The following is a 19,052-nucleotide window of genomic DNA, read 5'->3' as shown; positions in this document are numbered from 1 at the left end:
TGCTATAAGAACAGCCCCACTGGATCAGGCCATAGGCCCATCTAGTCCAGCTTCCTGTATCTCACAGCGGCCCACCAAATGCCCCAGGGAGCACACCAGATAACAAGAGACCTCATCCTGGTGCCCTCCCTATGCCCTCCCTGGTGCCTCTTATGTTTATTTAATTTGAGCGCTTAAGTTGATTTTTAAGATTATATAAAGTTGCATGCTTTCAGGATTCAAAGTAGCCTGTGAATGAGCCACTATGAGACTCACATTGGCTTGACCAGGACAAAGATTTTGCACAGAGCTACCAAATGGGGACAAGACACTTCCAATCTAATCTCCAAGGACAGTCATTCCCAGGTTTGGGACACTGTGAGTGCTTGCAAAGGAGGAGAGGGGGTGGTGACATGATTGCCACAATCACACTGCCAGCAGGGACAAAAGGTGTTTTTCACATACCTACAGGTCACTGTAGCTCTCTAGGGAGCCTGTGACTCCCTCTTTACGCCTTCCCATGCCTCTAAACCAGGGGTCTCCAAACCCCAACCCGGGGGCCAGATGCGGCCCGCAGCAAGCCTCTATCCAGCCCGTGGCCAGCCTCTTGTCCCCTGAAAGCCTCTGGCCCACTCGACTGAACATGACCAGAGCTGTGCTCTGATTGCATCTGGAGGGTGTTCTGAGGCCCAGAGAGGCTGAGTGAATGAGCCCATTCATTCATTTATTCATTCACCTAGGTTCCATCTCTTATTTATTTATTTAAATTTAATATTTAAATTTTTTCCGGCCCTCAGCACTGCACCAGATATTTCATGTGGCCCTCCTGCCAAAAAGTTTGGAGACCCCTGCTCTAAACTACTGTAAATAGTGAAAAAGGCAACTTCCGGTTTCACGATGAAAACCAGAAGTAGCCTTTTTCACCGTTTACAGCAGTATGGAGGCATGGAGAGGCCTGCAGAGGGGGTTTCAGGCTCCGCAGGGCCTCTATAGAGCCATAGCGACCCCCAAGTCAATGAAAAAACCCTTTTGTCCCTGGGTGGTGCTGCGATCATGTAGCTGACGCCCTTCTCTTTAAAGGGGAAGCCAGAAGTTCCCTGGCTTGGATGTTGCAACACCCCAGTTTGGGAACCTTTTGCCGTTAGGTTTCTGCCTGAAGGGTTGAGTACAAAGGTTGCTTGATCACCTGACTGCTTAGGAATCCTGTACAACCTTAGCAAATATAAAGTCCTTAAGGACAACCACTTTCTATCTACTCTAGTGGGTTCATTGTCCAGAGAGTACATCCCACATTCAACCAAATGTAGTAACTTCTTGTTCAGATGTTACCTTCTACATACGATAAAGAGATCAGGGGAGAAAGTATATGAACCCAGGAATCTCTTCCAATCCTATCATGTGCTGAAAGAAGAGGGCATGATGAACTCTGTAGTATCTGTGGCTATCTTCCTCATCTTGTAAGTTTAATTTATTCATACTCCAATGGGCTTTTTAATGATACTTGCCTTATTTTTGTTGCAGAATAATCAACCATGACTACAGAATCTGGATCAGACTCTGAATCTAAGGATCAGGATCAAGAGCAAACAGAAGCTTCTAGTCAACAAGGAACAGGAGGGACAGTGTCCCAAGAGCAGCAGCAGCAGCAGCTTGCCGAGGAGCACCAAAATGCTTTAGAACAATTTTCTGCCGTAGCAGCTCACAGCACCCCTGTGAAGAAGGAGCAGGCAAGTTATTAATGGGACAACGCTTAATTATAAAAAATTCTAATATATGCTAGTAAACCAAAACATGGTTTTACTCAGACACAAATATCCATCTAATTCAGTGTTTTGTTTCCTATAAGACTTTTTTTATTTTGGCATAATGAAGAAATAAAAATTATTCATCTGCTTGGGGGTTTAGAAACTATTTTTTCAGTTCGTCATGTAATACCACTATAATTTGTGTCAGATTGTCCTCCCTGCTGGGCTTCAGAGACCTCTGCTCTTGTTAAAGGAGAAAAAAGTCTTTCGCTATTTTATCTCTAGATCACACCAAGTTTTAAAGAAGCTTGAGAATGGTGGAGGCACATTTCTGACACCTGCTGAAATCTAATTACATCCAGGATTGTGTGATGTTTGAAGCTAACACAATCTCAGGTTTATTAAGACCTGACAGTTCTGAAATGACTACACTGTAACTATTTCTTCATATGGTTTACTTCTGAACTTTCCAAATTATTCCATATGGTGTTGTTTCCTCGCATGATTCTGCTGCATGTGTAGCTAGGTAGAACTGTGTTCACTTTACCCTTGAAAGAACATCCATCTATGTTTGTCATATGGGTGACATGCTTTTGTAACAGACATTGAATGCAATCCTATACACACTTTCCTGGGAGTAAGCCCAATTGAACACAGTGTGTCTTACTCATAAGTAGACATGCATAGGATTGCGCTGATTGTGTGTTTTTTCTTGAATTAAATCCTTCCATACTTGTAAACGGAAAAAAAAAAATCATGATTGTTACTGTTGTGTAGTGAATAGGAGTTTTTGTGATGTCTGACAGTGGGGCATTTTGCCTTGCTCCAAGAAACTCACATTCAGCATCAATGATGTATGTTTTTTGTGGCGATCTTGAACAGATTCCATACAATATGGTTGACTTGAACAGATCTTTTCCACTACGAGTTTTGTGACACAGTTGTTTGAGGACTGTTTACTTCAGCTGAGATTTTAAAAAAATATATTAATTTCTTAAAGCATTTCCAGTCATTCGTTGGAAGTGACTTGTTGCAGTTTTTGATTCCCATAAAATGTTTTTCACACCTCTGGTATTTAGATCAGTGGTAAACTACTCAGGTGACCAAAAAAGTGTGATGCTTATTGTGATGAATGTGTATTTCGCTACCACCATGTGTTCAGGATGCTACCTAGTGATCTTAAACAACTCTCTTGGACATTAAAACAGCATACATGATACATAAACAAGAATAAAAACACTACATAAACAATTCAGCTTAATTTAAGGGTAGATTCAAAGTTAGCATTGTCAAAGCGTCATCTCAGTTTGATCTACCTATAGGTGCTATAAACTGCCCATGTTGTGGCAGGAATTAGCTGTTCCTCAGAGACAGAATGAGAAGGGATAAGATGTGTCATTCAAACCTGTTCACTGAGCATCACAGTCTAACAGTGCAATCCTATGTGTGTCTATACTGAAGCAAACCCCATTGCATTCAGGGAGGTTTACTCTCATGCAGGTGTGTACAGCATTGCAGCCTAAATGTATATATACTTTTTTCTCATGACAGAACATGACAAAATTAAATAAATGAGATTAAAAATATGTCTCAGCAGCAACCCAAAATTATTTCATCCTAACTCAGAGGTAATAACTACTTTCTTCACTTTGATCTAAAATCAGTTTCATTATTGACTCTTGAGCTACATACATTTCAATCACTGTCTTAAAACAAAACAAGTTCTCTCAATAGCTAACTACCCTTCTTCCTGATTCCAAAACATTATCTTGTTACCAGGATTAAAACCTTATTTACTCCCAGTAACAAGGGAACAAATAAACCTGTTTTGCTACCTGATGCTCTGAGGTTTTGTTTTCTAGTTGGGAGAAAGCTAGTTTGAGATTAAAAATTGAAGGATTAAATTAAAGGGAATGGGTGAGACTTGAAATAAGATCCTTAACAGAGTCAAACGCATTTCTTCATGGCCAAAATCATTTTTTTCATAATATCCATGATGGTTTATAACCATAATGTAATAAAATCAAAGCAAACAGACAAAAATGCAGCAGCAAATATAAATAATTTATAAGCATAAGTCAAACTCCAAAAGGTTGCCTGACAAGTTATGTCTTATAATATTTTCTAACATTAGCAGAAACCTACATTGACTTGCTTCATTATGTAATATATATGCCTCTATATTGAAAGGTAGTGCATGTGAATTTCAGATTAGGTCTGCAGGAGTTACCTCCCCCCTTAGTAAAGGGAAGGAGCAGTCCACTCATGCAGGGATCCCTAGTGCTAGCTGAACAGTCCTGTTCTTAAAGATGTTGTTACCTGCCACAGCTTAATGCTAAGTCCTGAGGCTGATAATGGACTTTGTCCTTTTGGGGAATAGTACGTGATTTTTAAAAATCATAACTGATGTTTAATATAGTTTTGTACTTTCTGTAGCCAAAATGATATGGTTAGTTCTCTCAGTTTGCAGATTTGCTACCTGCGGCTATGCTTATATGCAGGCAGCAGAATTGCTACCTACCTCTCATGATTTTCAGTCTGCTCCCAGCTATCCATGGAATTCAGGTCTCCCCAGCACTCGTGATCATCCTGATGCTATTCATGGGAACAATTTAAGTGTCTCTGCTGCCTTCAGAATGCAGCAGAGATCTTCAAAATTGTGCCTGTGAGTAGTATGGAGTCCTTTAAAATGAATGTAGGAAGCTTCAGAATTCCAGCAGAGAATTTTCCATGCCAGAGAAGCTATCCTTGCCATTGAAGCTTCCCATGGCCATTTTAAAGGGTTCTGCGCTATTCACAAGAGCCATCTACTCTGCCATCCTGCCATTTTCCTGCTGGCAGGTTAGTTAGCATCTGGTCTCCTGCTGGCACTTTCCCCTAACTGCATTGATCCCATAGGATCAATGATTTGCTATCCATGGATTCAACATCTGTTGGGATTTTAAGGAACCTAACCCAAGTTATGAGAACTGACAGGTGGGGAGGGGATTGAATGGAATAAGTTACCTTTTTCACAAAATATTTAGGTTACAAAGGTATTTTTCATTTATTTCTTCCTAGTTCTTTAGGTTTTCTTCCACTGATCAGACTTCTCTAACTACAAATATTCAAACACCATCCACATTATATGGGCTTGAGGGAACACAAGTTCTGCTGTTGTCAAGAATTCAGCAAGTTTGATGTGGCTCCAGCAGTAACTATCTTGGTCCAAAAAGAGCTGTCTCATACTTTTTCTTCTTTGTCAGACAATGAAATTGCTTAGAGCATTAATCACAAATGAGAATGCCCTTTTGCATGTAAAATGCAAAATATTATGCCAAATTCATGTCTTGATGGTCACTCCTGCCCTAGATAACTGCATGAAGTGGATGTCAGGCTTCTTTAGGAAGATGAGCCTTAATTCCCTGTGAAATGATCTTGCTGCATGAACATGTCTTGACAGTTTTGAGTTCTGCTCTAATAGTTCCTGGCATGTTTTTGTGAGCGGTGCAAATTAATACAAGGTATTCCTGTGACAGTTTAACCTAGAAAAATTCTGTTCCACTGTGCTGCTTCTTGAAATTAGCAGCAGCAATAGTACCATTTTGCTTATAAAGTTCATGCTCATAGGCCAAACTACATCCTGCCCAACAGGTTATCTGTTCAATTACTCAATACTTTTATGTGCTTTTTATAAAAAATGAAAAGCAGTCACAAAAACGTATGATCAGTAGCGGGAGAGAGGAGCTGCTGAACTTTCTTCGCCTCCAGCAATTCTGCTTGAAATCACTTCTGAGAAGGAAGGATGCCCAGGCTGAACTGCTTTCAGCGCAGTGCAGAACAACCATGCATAGGTGTGATGGACCATTTGTAGGTTACTTGCAAGAAGGTACTGCTGCTGCTGCTAATTTCAAGTAGCAGCAAAGTGGGACAGAATTGTGGAGCAGCTCACAGCAGGCCCTTTTGGTTGTGCTGCCATTAAGAGAGGTCCGGGTGGTGGTGGTCAGAAATTGGGCCTTCTTGGTGGAGGCACTTGTACTATGAAATTCCCTCCCCTTTGAGATGAGAACAGCTTCCTCAGTATGGTTTTTATGCTGCTGCTTGCCACTGGCTGGTTTTTAATGTGTATTTTATAGTTTTATTTGTATTTTAAAATTTATGTATTTTATTATGTGTTTTAATTGGTTGTGAGTCGCCTTGTGTGTCCTTCAGGGAGAAAGGCAGGGCAAAAAAAAATCAAATAAAAGTTTCCCCATCTGCTGCTAGATTTTGCAGGGTATAGGTATAGTTCTACCTTCCACTCCTAGCTAAAATAGGAAACGGGGAGAAAAGAATCTGGGCTGCAGCTTTTCTTCACAACCTATAATGAGTTGCCTTCATTTCAGAAATTTCTAACCACTGTCATGTTAAGAACTTTGTTTGACTGATTCCCCTACTCCTATTACTTTGTCCTTTGGAGTACAGATAGTTATCTTCTCCTTAGCAGAAAAATATAGGGCTTATTAGTGAAAATTAGATTAGCAATTGGAACCATCTGAAAACTTGAATGAGTATGTTTTGGTTTGGTGCAAACTGTAAGAACATAAGAACCACCCTGCTGGCTCAGTCCAAAGACCCATCTAGTCCAACTTCTTATACCTCACAGTAGCAGGTGAGATGCCTGAGGATCAAGGTAACAGCTGTATCCTGCTGTCACTCCCTTGCATCTGGCATTCAGAGACAGGCTACTTCTAAAACCCAGAGGTTGCATACAGTCGTCATGGCTTGTAACCTGTGATAGACTTTTCATCCATAAATCTGTCCAATCTCCTTTTAAAGACGTCTAAACCAGGTGCTGTCACAACAACCTGTGGCAAGAAGTTCTACATATTACACTCTGGGTTTAAAAAAAAACAACTTTCCTGCCAGTCAATTTTAGTGGATGACTCCTGGCTCTGGTATTGTGTGAGAAGGTAAAGAACTTCCCTCTATCCATCTCATGCATAATTTTATGTCTCAATCATGTCTCCCCTTGGGCACCTTCTAGAGACTGAAGAGCTGTGAATGCTGTAGCCTTTTTTTGTTAGGAAGGTGTCTTAGCCCACTAATCATTTTGGTCATCTTCTGCACCTTTTCCATTTCCGCTGTATCCTTTTTCAGACGTAGTGACCAGAACTGGGCACAACACTCCCAATATGGCATTACCATAAATTTGTACAATGGCAGTATTTAGCTACTCGTAAATACTGTATCTCTTGAAACCTCCCAAAATGCTTTGTGGTTAGTGTTTTGGAATCAGATACCTTAGTATTGCATAAAACAGTCCTGTTAGCACAATGTGATTCTGTTTAGAGTGTCAGATGAAAAACTCCAACTGGGCTTGGTGAGTTAGTTGGAAGGGTCAAGTATTATGTAGGTTGTGGAGAAAAGAGATGGAGCTGTTCTATCCATTTATCTGGTGAGAAAATGAGTGTAGGGCATGGGGACCCACTTCATATGAGCAGCATAAAGGACTAGGTGAGAAAACACATTTTGAAGGTTAGGATGGAGATAGGTGGGTCCTATTATTCTCTTTTCAAGCGTGAACATTTACTGCTACCTTCTGCATCTTAGTAGTATTACATTATTTTCTTAAAATGTACTTATTCTAAATGAGTTTTTTCTATTATATGGTACTGAAAAAAGATACAGCAGTTACAATAGAAAAATTTGTCTCCATCTCCCTGTATTCTACTATGTGCTGTAGAGCTATGCACTTTGCTACATATTTGTACGACACATGGCTCTTTGGGTCTGAAAGCAGATTAAAGCTTTTGGCCAGATTTGATTCATTCTCATGGAGACTTGTTACAATCAAGGAAACAGACTTGGAGGATTAATTTGTGATGTATGTCAGGACTATAGGCTGCTGACTTATTCTGGTCATTTTGAACTAAATCAGATATATTTTGATGCTGGTCAGATGAAAATAAGATTAGTATTCTAAGCTTTATCTGAAATATTACTATGTTTTTGTTGCTACTGAAAATTTGCTTTAAAATGAAAGAACAGTGCATGAAGGTAGCCCACATTAAAACGCTGTAGCCATTGTAATGCAACTGCTGTGTGGGTGAAGCACACCATTGTTAGACTTCTATAGCAGCCACCTGGTCTACTGAAAAGAGACATGGTGTATTAAATCATCCTGCAGCATGCTGGATCTTTCAAATTTCAACTCTTGCAAATGACTGATTGTAATGATTCTTCTAATTTCTGTGCTCTGAAGTAGTATTTATACAACTGAGCAGCATTTTCATTGACTAGAAAAGCTTTTCAGTACATTGAATGACGTTTATCTCTGCTGCACTGCAGTTATGTAGTAATTTTAAAATTTGGTTCTGAACAAGTCCTCTGTAAAGGGATATCTGATTGTGCTTTGTGATTCTGAAAGCTTGCTGTGATCAGCCACATCTTTTTTAATCTGAAATTGGAACTTAATCTCCCTCTTTTCTCTTTGCAGACTACTGACAAAGAACGGGAATTTGCTGCAGCAGCAGCAAAACAGCTGGAATATCAGCAGTTTGAAGACGACAAGCTTTCGCAAAAATCGTCCTCAAGCAAACTCTCCAGATCTCCTTTGAAGATTGTCAAAAAACCAAAAAGTATGCAGTGCAAAGTGATTCTTTTGGATGGCTCAGAGTACGGCTTGGAAGTGGAGGTAAGATATTTACAGAGGTGGAGTGATGGATTGTAACTATGCGATATCAACGGTTTAGTAAATTATGCTTGGTTGGAGGCCAGTCACAATGGAGTTTGCTTCTTCCCTTTTATTTCAAAAGGAGACTGTTTCTAGGAAGAAATTAATGCTTCTAAATGCACGTGGTTGTCATTGTCTATTCAGTCTGGAACGTTTGAAGCAGGAGACAAAAAAAGAAATGGTAGTTCTGCTCCAAGAGTTTCCTTTGATTCTGCATCTGTGTGATGACTCACCTAGCAATTTAGTATTTCCCGCAAATAAAATCATCTCTCAAGATGTTGGAGAGTGGGGAGAGTAGAGCAGCAGGGCACACCAGCAAGAAAAACAATAACAAAACGGAGGAAAAACTAGTCACAGTTATTCCACATTGAAGTCAGGTTCTCTAGCTGTGTCTATTGTGAGAGTGCAGTATTGGGACTTCTTTCAGTCAAGGTTTTTGCTTCATGTACTTTGCAAAGAATAGCTTGTCCACAACTTTTCCTCAGGGTGTAGACCTTCTTGGTAAATGTTGAGAAGGAGCAAGCAATTTATTTAGCACCAAGGACTACTGGTATGTTGTTTATTGGGGATGAAAGCAGCAAATTCTGTGCTAGGGATTATTAGAAAAGACACCGAAAATAGAACTGCCATTGTTGTAATGCCTGTATATAAATCTGTGTTGTGACTACATTTGTAATACTGTGTATAGTTTTGGTCTCCTCTTTTCAAAAGGAATGTTGGAGAACAGAAAAAGGCAAAGAAAAGGAAAAACCAAATGATCATTGGTTTGGAGCACCTGCCCTTCCAGGGGAGGCTAATGTGTCTGGGCGCTTTTAACTTAGGAAATAAGATGTCTGGAGGGGATGAAGCACAATAAGGTCTTATAAAATTATGCATAGTGTGGAGAAAGTGGAGAAAGATTATTTTTTTCTTTCTCCTTTGTTATACTAGAGTTTGGGTCACCCAGTAAAATTGGTTGGCTGTAGATTTACATCAGGCAGAAGAATGCAATGCATAATTAACTTATGACATTTACTATCGCAAGATGTGATGGTAGCTGATTGCTTGAACAATGGAGGGTAGGTCTATGAGTGAATATTAGCTACAATAGCTAAATAAAGTATTCAGAACTGATGTGCCACAGAATGCCAGTTGCTTGAGGAAGGGTAGGAGAAACAGGAGACACTTGTTACCTTTGTGGCCTGTTTTGGGGCTTCCTGAAGGTATCTAACCACTGGTGCAAGCAGGATGCTGGACTAGATGGACCCTTGAAGCCCAATCCTATCCAGTGCCAATGCAGCCTTAGTGCACCCCTGAGGTAAGGGATCGAATGTTTCCTTACCTTGAGGAGGTGCGCACCCAGTTGGTACAGTTGCATTGGTGCTGGAAAGTTGGATAGGATTGGATCCTCAGTCTGTTCAAACAAGTTCTGGTGTGAGTTCAGAAGTAGTGTCAATAGCGTGTTGTGGAAATGACAGATCTGTTTTCCTGATAACTTTTTTCAAATGATAAAATGTGTGTGCAGTGAGACAGATTAGTTTAAATGTGCGCTTGTACGTTGCAGTGTTTTGCAAAATATCTTGTAGTGAGTTGTTTGAAGGTAAGTAAGTTTTCTGCAGAAAATATTTTATTTGTGAACACTGTTAGCAGCAGAAGGTAATAGGCTCCACTAAGGATAAAATAAGTCTAGTATCTCTCCCTTCTTCTCCTCTGGGGCAGGCCTCTCCTGCCATTTCCCAAGCTGGTAGAGGAGATGTAGTGAAGTGACCCAATTTATTCAGTGCTCTGAGTTATGAAGGCCCTGATGTGATCAGTCAGAGATGAGGAAATAGAAGATTTTAAAAGGCCCGTGTTCAACCTTCCTCAGGGCAACCCACAATCACTTCTTTAGCATGCAGCTTAGGTTTAGTGGTCTGTCACATGGTGGCAGGTTAAAAAAAAATTAGTCTAGTTTAGAATTGGCTGATTTTGCTTCATACTCTGGCAGAAATAGCTCCTTCCTCTGACATAAAGAAGGATATACCATTTAGCCACATTTTGCTATAAATAGATGTTGCAGAACTAGCTAATACAGCATAGGCAGAAAGGGAAGTATCACAGGAGCCACAGTAGTGAAGGAGTGTCTTTGCTTAAGCTCGTTGGGGGCTTACATATTTGGGTGCTTCCCTGCACATATGTGACAAACCTCTGGCACACTGTAGTGCAGATGTATCAAACTATCTGCCTATCAATGACTTAGCGTCCAATCCTGAACTCTTAGCGCCGGCCCTCTGCCGACGCTGAGCGTCACAAACGTACCACAAGGCATGCTCGTGACGCTCGGCACCAAGTCAGTGCAGGCGCCGGCTCTGCGCTAGTCTGTGCTGAACCAGTGCCAGCCAGAGGCCTGTTGCACACACCCCAGAGCAAGGGATGAGGTGAGTCAGGACAGGGGGAGGGCGCGGAGGAGGGAGAGAGAGAGGGAGGGGAGAGCTTCGCTGGATCCAGGACCCCTTGTCAGGCCTCCTGGCCTGACATGGAGCCTTTCAACTCTGCACCAGCAAAATAGCTGATTCAGACTTGAGTAGCCCCATTGCAGGATTTGGGCCTGCCCCTAAGGAGACGTTGGCAGCTGCCTGAAGTCCATAGGATGTAGCAGCAGCCATTTTGACACTGCTGCTCCTCTGGGCACCAGTCAGCTCAGAATTGGGTTACTACTCTGCAAATACAGGTGCAGCCTATTTATCCATGGATTTTTTTATCTGCAGATTTGTCTCAACACTAATGGGGTGGGGGAACTGAAGGTCACAGACACCTTTGCCCTGCGCTGGCATCTCGATCCATTTCCAGGCAGCCCAAAACACTGCAAAAAGGCTCTGCCTTGCCCAGGCAGGGAAATAGTCCTGGAAGAGGTTCCCCTTGCAAGGAACAGTAACGTTTCTGGAGCTCCTGAGCCAGCAAAGAGGCTGAAGAGGGGAAGGGGGGGGCGAAAAACCTCTGTAGCCAGAATAATTGCGGCAAGGTGGAGCTCACTCTCACACACACAGGGGCATGTGTGGTAGCAACAGAGGGGATTACTTTAAAAAACCGAGGGGGTTGAGGGTCTGCCTCCTGCTCCTCCTCCCCGCCTATCTCCCTGCCGCCCTGCTCCTGGCTGAGCCCCCCCGTGGGGCAAGAAGACCTGGCAGCCTCCATGGGGGGAGGCACCCTCCCTGGGGGCGCCGCTTGCGGGCCAGTGTGTTTCCCCGCTCGTCCTCCCCTACCAGACCCAGCCGCAGGGCTCCCTTCCCCAGGCTCCTCTTCCTGGTCGTGCCTGGTCATCTGTAGGGGTTGCTGGGGGTTTGCGCCCACTGCTGGCTGGGGCTCTCCCCCGTCCGTCCCTCGGCACCCCTGCATTTCAGGGAGGAGTGCCTCCCTGGGCTGCTCCTCCTCCCACCCACGGCTTCCCGCCAGCCCTGGCAGCCCGCAGGGGTGACTGGTGGGGTCTGCCCTCCACCTCCTGTGGCTCTCTCCCACCTGTCCTCTGCCCTTCCTGTACCTCCAGGTAAGGCAGGGGCTTGCCAGGCAGCGAGCATCTGACAGGAGTGTTTGCCGAATCCCCCCCCCCCCGTGGTGCAGGCAATCACCGACACAAGCAAGCCTTCCCAGCAAGCAGAGCATGAGATTTAGCCTACAATCCTCTCCACACTTTCCTGGGAGTAAGTCCCATTGACTACAATGGGGCTTACTTCTGAGTAGAAACGCATAGGGCTGGACTCTTAAAAGCTCAGCATTCCAACTGTGAAAGAAGCTAGGCAGCTGGCAAAGGGGAGGGCTTAGGAGAGGGAGGAGAGGGGATTGCTTTAAAAAACCCAGGGAGTGTTTGCCGAATCTCTCCCCCCCCCCCCCCGATGATGCAGGCTCTCCTGCTCCAGCAAGCCTTCCCAAGCAAGCCTTGGGAAGCCTTGGAGAGACAGGTGAGGGTGAGCAGAGAGCTGGACTACAAGTCCCAGAATGCTCTGGGGCAGAGGAGCTTCCATGATGGCAGTGGCCAGGGAGGGCTGCAGGGGTGGCAGCAGCGAAGAGGAAGAGGAGAACCTGCAGCGCTGTTGGGAGGCCTCCTGGGACGCAGAGGACGAGGCTTCCTAAGCAAGCTCACCATTCCAACTGTGAAAGAAGCAGGACAGCTGGCAACAGGAGGGCTGAGTACGGAGCGGAGCGGAAGGGAGGGGATTGATAACAACTGCCTTAGTTTCCTTCCATCCGGAAGTGTTAGGCTGCAGTGTATTTGCGTAACTCTATGGAATTTAGCACAAAGCGTTTTTTGTTAATCACACGGAGTCACAGAACAGAACTAACGCAGATAAATAGGCTCCGCCTGTAGAGACCATTGGAAGACACTTGCTGTTTGTTTTTCCTATGGTTGCCATAGGAAAAGGAAAGACCTCTAGCAAATGTCATAAAATTGACTCTATTGAATTTTTTTGTTGAAAGAATCAATGTAGTATCAACATCCTATGAAAGACAACAGAATGGGGAACAACAAAAAAAGTACAGATTGTGAGTAATCCTCTTGAAAGCAGAAATTACCTATGAATGTACAGGTTGAACCTCAGTATTCGCAGGGGATCCTTCCCGGACCAGTACAGATATCAAACCTGCAGATACTGAGATCTGTAAGTGGACCCACAGAGGACCTTTGTATGTGACCAGAAGTGCTTTTCGGATGTGTTCCGAAGTTCAGGGAGGTTGTGCGTGGCCTCCCCACCTTTCAGAAGACCTCTGAAAAGCACTTCCAGTTTCTTGGGAAACTGAATTCTTCAGGTACTGCCAAACCTGTCCGTTTCCTGACCTGTTCCGCCTGCTCCTGTCCTCTCCCTCATCCTCCTTCCCTCCAACCTGCCCCAACTCCCCCACCAAACTACCTGCCTTGGCAGGTCCAAGGGGATCTACCAATGCTCATGGGAAGGCTCCAGCCTTCCCGCTGGTGTTCTGACAGTGCGTGTCTCTGCATGCTGGTGGAGTGGTGTTTACAACTGCCATAAGACAGTTAGTTCTGGCATAATGCTCGTTCTGCCAGTGGGGCAGCCCAATTAGGCTGCATGCTTCAAATCTAGTATGTCTTGTGTGAAGCTCCTTCAAGCTTGCACACTGGTTATAAGGTTCTTAGAACCCTGGCCTCTCTTCTCATCTCTAGCCATTCTAATTCTTAACAAATAATTGATGATTTGTTTGAAATGGTGATTCCATAGAACTGTGGTTTTGGAGCAGAAATCCTAGTCCTCTTATAGGCGGGTAGATTGCTGGGTGGCTGGTAAGACTCTCCATGTGCTTATTTCTTCCTAGTGTGATCGTATAGCATTCTTATAGATATAAATACAGACATTAATATTTTAAACTTTATAACTTTCTTCAGATAGCATTCAAAAGGCTGTTTATCATAACTGCTGTTTAGAAGCTGGTATCCATTGCAAACTACCTATTTTTAGGTATTGCTTTCTGTTTGGCATTCGAATAAGACATCCTTTTTGAATTATTTTGATTTAATCTTTCACATCTCTTAAGGCACTTGAACAGGAGGTTGTTTTCGTTCACCAATTTCTAATTTTATTTAAGTGAAATGCTGTGATTCTTGCAGAGCAATCAAGTTGCATAGGCAGAGCAATCAAGATGTGGTCTGATAGTTGTAATGCCTGAAGAGCTAAGCAGGAGAATCCATGATCATGTTTCTGGATGGGAGATGGAATGCCAGGCTATGATAAGCTGCTATACCCGTTGTGAGGACAGAGTAGCTAATGAACTGATTACTGCAATGACAGTATGGGAGTTTTCAACTACCCTGGCTGCTGGTTTGTTTCCAGGACCGATTCAAAGTGCTAGTGATGACCTTTAAGGCCTGTCAAAGCTTGGAGACAGGGTACTGAGGGACCACTTCCTTCCATATGGGATGGCCCATACCTGAGGGTCATCGGGAGCATTTGTGGGGGAACTACAGTTGGCAGCAACAAAGGAGGAAAGTCTTTTCTATAGTGGCACCGCAGTTAATGGAGTACCTTCCCGGCTGAATTAAGAACTGAAAGTTACCTATTGGCCTTCTGGCAGATAATCAAAATATTTTTTATTCCTTACTGTCCTTTTCTTTTTTTGCCTATTGTTTTTATTTATTTTTATTTTATATGTTTAAAATATTTTTATACCACTTTTCTGGTGTTCAAAGTGGTTCACAAAAAATAAGAAATAAAATACAGTACTAAAACAGTTAAATAAAAACATGAAAAGCAATTAATAAAAACATTTAAAAAACCAATAACAATGATACAGATGCTATTAAAAATATAAAAACAGCAACAATGTTTTATGTGTTGATTTATTTTATTAGATTGTATTTTACAGATTTTACTGTGTTTTATACTCTATTAGCTACCTTGGGCCTTTTACTGTAAAAGGGACTGGCAGGATAGAAATATATTTACAGTGCAATCCTTACTTGCACTGGAATGGAGAAGCTGGCAGTCCCCCCCCCCCCATATCCAGCATGAATTTGGGGCTGAAAGTGGCTCAGCCTGGGGCAAGCGAATTGCTTACCCTTACCCCAGGGAGAGCCACTGCAGCCCCAGTGGGTCTACTTGGATTTGCGCCACTTAAAGAGCTAGCATAGATCTGAGCAGCCCAGAGCTGCCCCGGGCTGCTCAGGAACAGGGTCAGGATCCAGCATAACTGCCGAGTTCTGGCCCCATCTCCTCACTCTCCCACCACCTGCCTCATGGGCCCGCCTGCCGCCCACCCTCCCCCCGCCCTGGAATGCCTCCTCCCCATGCCCTCAACCCCCTGAGCAGGGCGGGCATGGATCTAACTTCCTCCATTGACACAGAGGTTGGATAAAGCTTCTGCAGGCTGACCCACGTCCTTGCACCAGCCCAGCTGACATTCGAGGAAGTGCAAACATGCTTTACGGCACATTTGTGACCCTCCTGGGCCAGTGCAAGGGACCTGCACTGGCACAGCATAATGTTAGGATTGTGCTTTTATTTAAATAAATAAATATTGGGAGTAGATTTTGACAGATTCCGCTAGAATGACAAAAGTTCCAAGTTGTGTATATTCCATATATCTTTTGTACAGATTTACATGATTAACATTCAGAGCTTTCTCCACCCCAGAGGTATATAAAAGGTGATCCAAAGGACATCAGAGAGTTTTGATGGTGCCTCTTTTATTTAGAATGATACTCCAGCAAGGGAAAGATCAAACAAGAACAAAATGTGAGGCTGAAACATACCCTGAAAGAGGCATTGAGTGGAAACTAGAGGTATTTGCAAATTTGTCATGTCAGAAATAAATATCAAGAAGCATACCTTAAATAATTAAGGGTTTGAACCTGTTGCAATTAAGTAGAGTAATTTAAAAAAACCTATCTATACAGTCATGCACCACTTAACGACAGGGATTGGGACCGTGATCCCTGTCGTCAGGTGGAGCTTGATGCAGTGTGAACCCTCTGCGGGGAAGGGAATGCTCTGCTCCCCTCCCCTCCTAAGGGTTGTCGGAGCCTCCCAGAGGCAGCACACGACCATGCACTGCCTCTGCACGGGTCCGACTGAGGGAAATCACGTCCCTTGTGCGACTTCTGGGTTCATGGAGGAACCCGGAAATTGCATGAGAGACGCAATTTCCTTCAGTCCGAGCCTTGCAGAGGTAGCATGCAGACATGCCTCAGGAGGGGAGCGGAACAGAGCTCCGCTCGCATTTGGAGGGTGGGGGTGTGCACCCCCAACAACCGTGTAACCAGATGTGATTGTCGGATATGCGATCCCAGTATTAACTGGCTCATTGCTAAGGGACACACAACTGGATTTATACAGGTCGTCCTTAGTTATCCACTGGAGTTCCATTCTAGAACCCCTCATGGATTAAAAAAATCAGTGGATATAAAAACAGTGGAAAAATAGATTTAAAAACCCACTTCCAGGTTTCTTGTCCTTCCATTACCCCTAATAGAATAAGGTTGTGCCTCAACATCCCCAGGGGTGTGGGACTCTGGGATTCTGGGGTGATACCATAAAATGTGTTAAATAAAAGCAGTTAAAAAAAAATATGTATCTTTTCTATTGTGGTTTAAGAACAGCTTTTCTTACTAGTATAGAGAGGCCGTCAGCAATTAGAAATGCAAAGGTCCCCCTGAAGAACAGAATGATCACTTGCATGACTGTCTCTCTACAACAGGAGTCTCCAAACCCCGGCCCGGGGTTCCAGATGTAGCCCATAGCAAGCCTCTGTCCCCTGAGAGCCTCTGGCCTAGTTTACCAAACACAACCAGAGTTGTGTTTGTGGGGTGGGGAAATCGGGGTTCACTGGTGCTTGGAGAAATCCTTGACATTTGAGTCCATTCATTCATTCATTAATTCATCTAAGTTCCATCTCTAATGTATTGATTTAAATTTTATATTTTTTCCCCAGCCCTCAACACTGTGCTAGATATTTGATGTGGCCCTTCGACCAAAAAGTTTAGAAACCCCTGCTCTACAACAGTAAGAAAAGCAGTTTTTAAAACTGTGATTTTAAAGGGATTAATTTTTTCCCTTCTCCAGGGATCAGCACATTTCTTCTCATTTGCAGTGGCCGTTCATGTTGAGTCAAATCCGAGTATAAAAAATCTGTTTAGCAAGGTTGAACCTGTATTTTATTTATATGTTGTTTGTACAACTGCTATCCCTGAACCCAACTTTTTTTTTAAGGAGGGCTTTGCACACAGCCCCATCATTTGTTCTCTCCATTCAAATCGTGTTAAAATCACCATATAGCAACTATTATTCTTCTCACCATAAGACCCTGAACTTCAGCATTCTTAGTACATTTATCAGTCTTATAGTGTGATATATTAGGATTGAATGTGTGATAGACTGGAAATAGTGATGACAGGTATAATGTCCTTAGAGCAGTGATGTTCAACCTTTTTCATCTCGCAGCACATTGGCAAGGCACTAAAATGGTCAAGGCACACCATCAGCTTTTTGACAATTGACAAGGCACACTGTGCTGTCAATGGGGGCTCACATCCCCCAATGGTCCTATTGATAAATGACCCTCTCCTAAATTCCCATGGCACACTTGGGGACCATTCGCGACACACCAGTGTGCCACAGCACAGTGGTTGAAAATGGCTGCCTTAGAGGAATGAGAGGCATGCACTGTGTGTACAGAATATGTAGAGAGAGAGAGAGGAAGAGAAAGATTTCTAGGTATATTCATAAGACTGCTAGCAATAAGTATTATCTTTCATTCATTTTCCCATGTCAATATGACATTTTTCATAGCGATGGTCTTCGCTAACAGTTTGCATAATTAATTACAGATATATTTGGCAATGATTTATTAACATTCATGTGTATTTCATAAACACACACTGTTGTCAAACATTTCATTAGTCAATTATGCAAGTCGTTGGGTCCTAAAGAATTTCATGGCTGTGAAATGAAATACATATTAATATGAAAAATGATGTTCAGCTAAACCACCATAGAACTATAAATGTTCTCTATCATTTTTTTTTCTATATTAGCATCAATACCTAAAGCAGTATTTCACATTGCAAAAACTTGTAGTCCCATAGGGCCAAGTTGATGTTGCAAGCAGTGGCATTGCCAGTGCAGGTTACACCCAAGGTGGACGTCACCCCCTCCGCTAAGTGACATCCTCCCCCCCCCATTATGCACTCATAATGACCAGAGGGAGACAAGCAGTGAGTGCTGCTGGCAGGGGCAGGTGCTGTGTTGATTTCACCTGGCATGCAGGAACGAAGCAGAGCACCCCAGAATTAGGTTTCTGTGACAGGATGATGTCTTTGCATCACCACTAGTTGCTTCTGGTGTGCCCCAATTGCAGATGGGCCCTTACGAATCTGCATGTGAAGGTCTACTCACCGCTTCAGATGAAGTCCCAACACTCAGGCAGTGATGGTGCTGCTCCCCCCAGCCCCACACCAGCCTCGCAATGCCGCTGATTGCAGGCTTGAGTCTGTTATAGGTCCATTTGCCTTGGTCTGCAGATAAAACTGCATGTGATTGTGTGTGGTTTGTATGCCCATGTCAGAGCCAGGGAAGAGGGATATATATCTGTATATCTGCATATGTGTAAATTCATGACACTTTTAGAAATTCATCCCTAAACAATGTAGACTGAGTGCATGTAGTAGACTTGTCCTATAGCAATCTCTGTTGCTGATGCCACAAGCAGAGGCCCTAATTCAGTCCAATTCCAGAATGAGGACTAGGTCACCAATCTTCTTAGTAGGATTTAGCAGTCCTTCAGGGTTTTTTTTAGATTAGTGGCTTTTTAGGATTGTGAGCTCAACGAGTATTAAAAAAAGGTTGGCTCCAATAGAAAGCATGCTGAATTATACAATGTCACTGACACTTGATGTATACATATTACAATAACATAAGAAGCGTGAGCTATTGATTGACATGCTGTTAAGCTTACTAACAATAGATAGTTTAAAAACGAATATGTAATGCAATCATATTTGCTGGATACATTGTTGATCATGCCATTTATTTTGCAATATTTTTCTTTGTATAAAATTATGCAAAAATTAAAAACCCTTAATTGGGCTTTGACAATATTTTCTTATCAGTTATAAGAGGATTATATTTCTCATGAAGCTCTCATTGTGTATTATGTCATATATGTAACACAGA

General features: G+C 43.0%; 1 protein-coding gene across 8 annotated transcripts in view; it reads left to right on the top strand.

Moving 5' to 3' along the window:
- EPB41L3 (erythrocyte membrane protein band 4.1 like 3) overlaps positions 1 to 19,052 on the top strand; it is a 168,059-nt gene that overhangs the window by 83,035 nt on the left and 65,972 nt on the right. For all 8 annotated transcript variants that reach the window (XM_066623666.1, XM_066623672.1, XM_066623669.1 and 5 more), the window contains exons 2-3: positions 1,501 to 1,706; positions 8,182 to 8,379. In XM_066623666.1, coding sequence (XP_066479763.1) covers positions 1,512 to 1,706; positions 8,182 to 8,379 — 393 coding nt within the window. In that variant the 5' untranslated portion in view covers positions 1,501 to 1,511. The remainder of the gene's footprint in view (positions 1 to 1,500; positions 1,707 to 8,181; positions 8,380 to 19,052) is intronic.

This window comes from Tiliqua scincoides, chromosome 4 (genome assembly GCF_035046505.1).
Source record: "Tiliqua scincoides isolate rTilSci1 chromosome 4, rTilSci1.hap2, whole genome shotgun sequence".
NCBI classification, from domain to species: domain Eukaryota; kingdom Metazoa; phylum Chordata; class Lepidosauria; order Squamata; family Scincidae; genus Tiliqua; species Tiliqua scincoides.
This window is presented reverse-complemented; position numbering and strand designations above follow the sequence as displayed.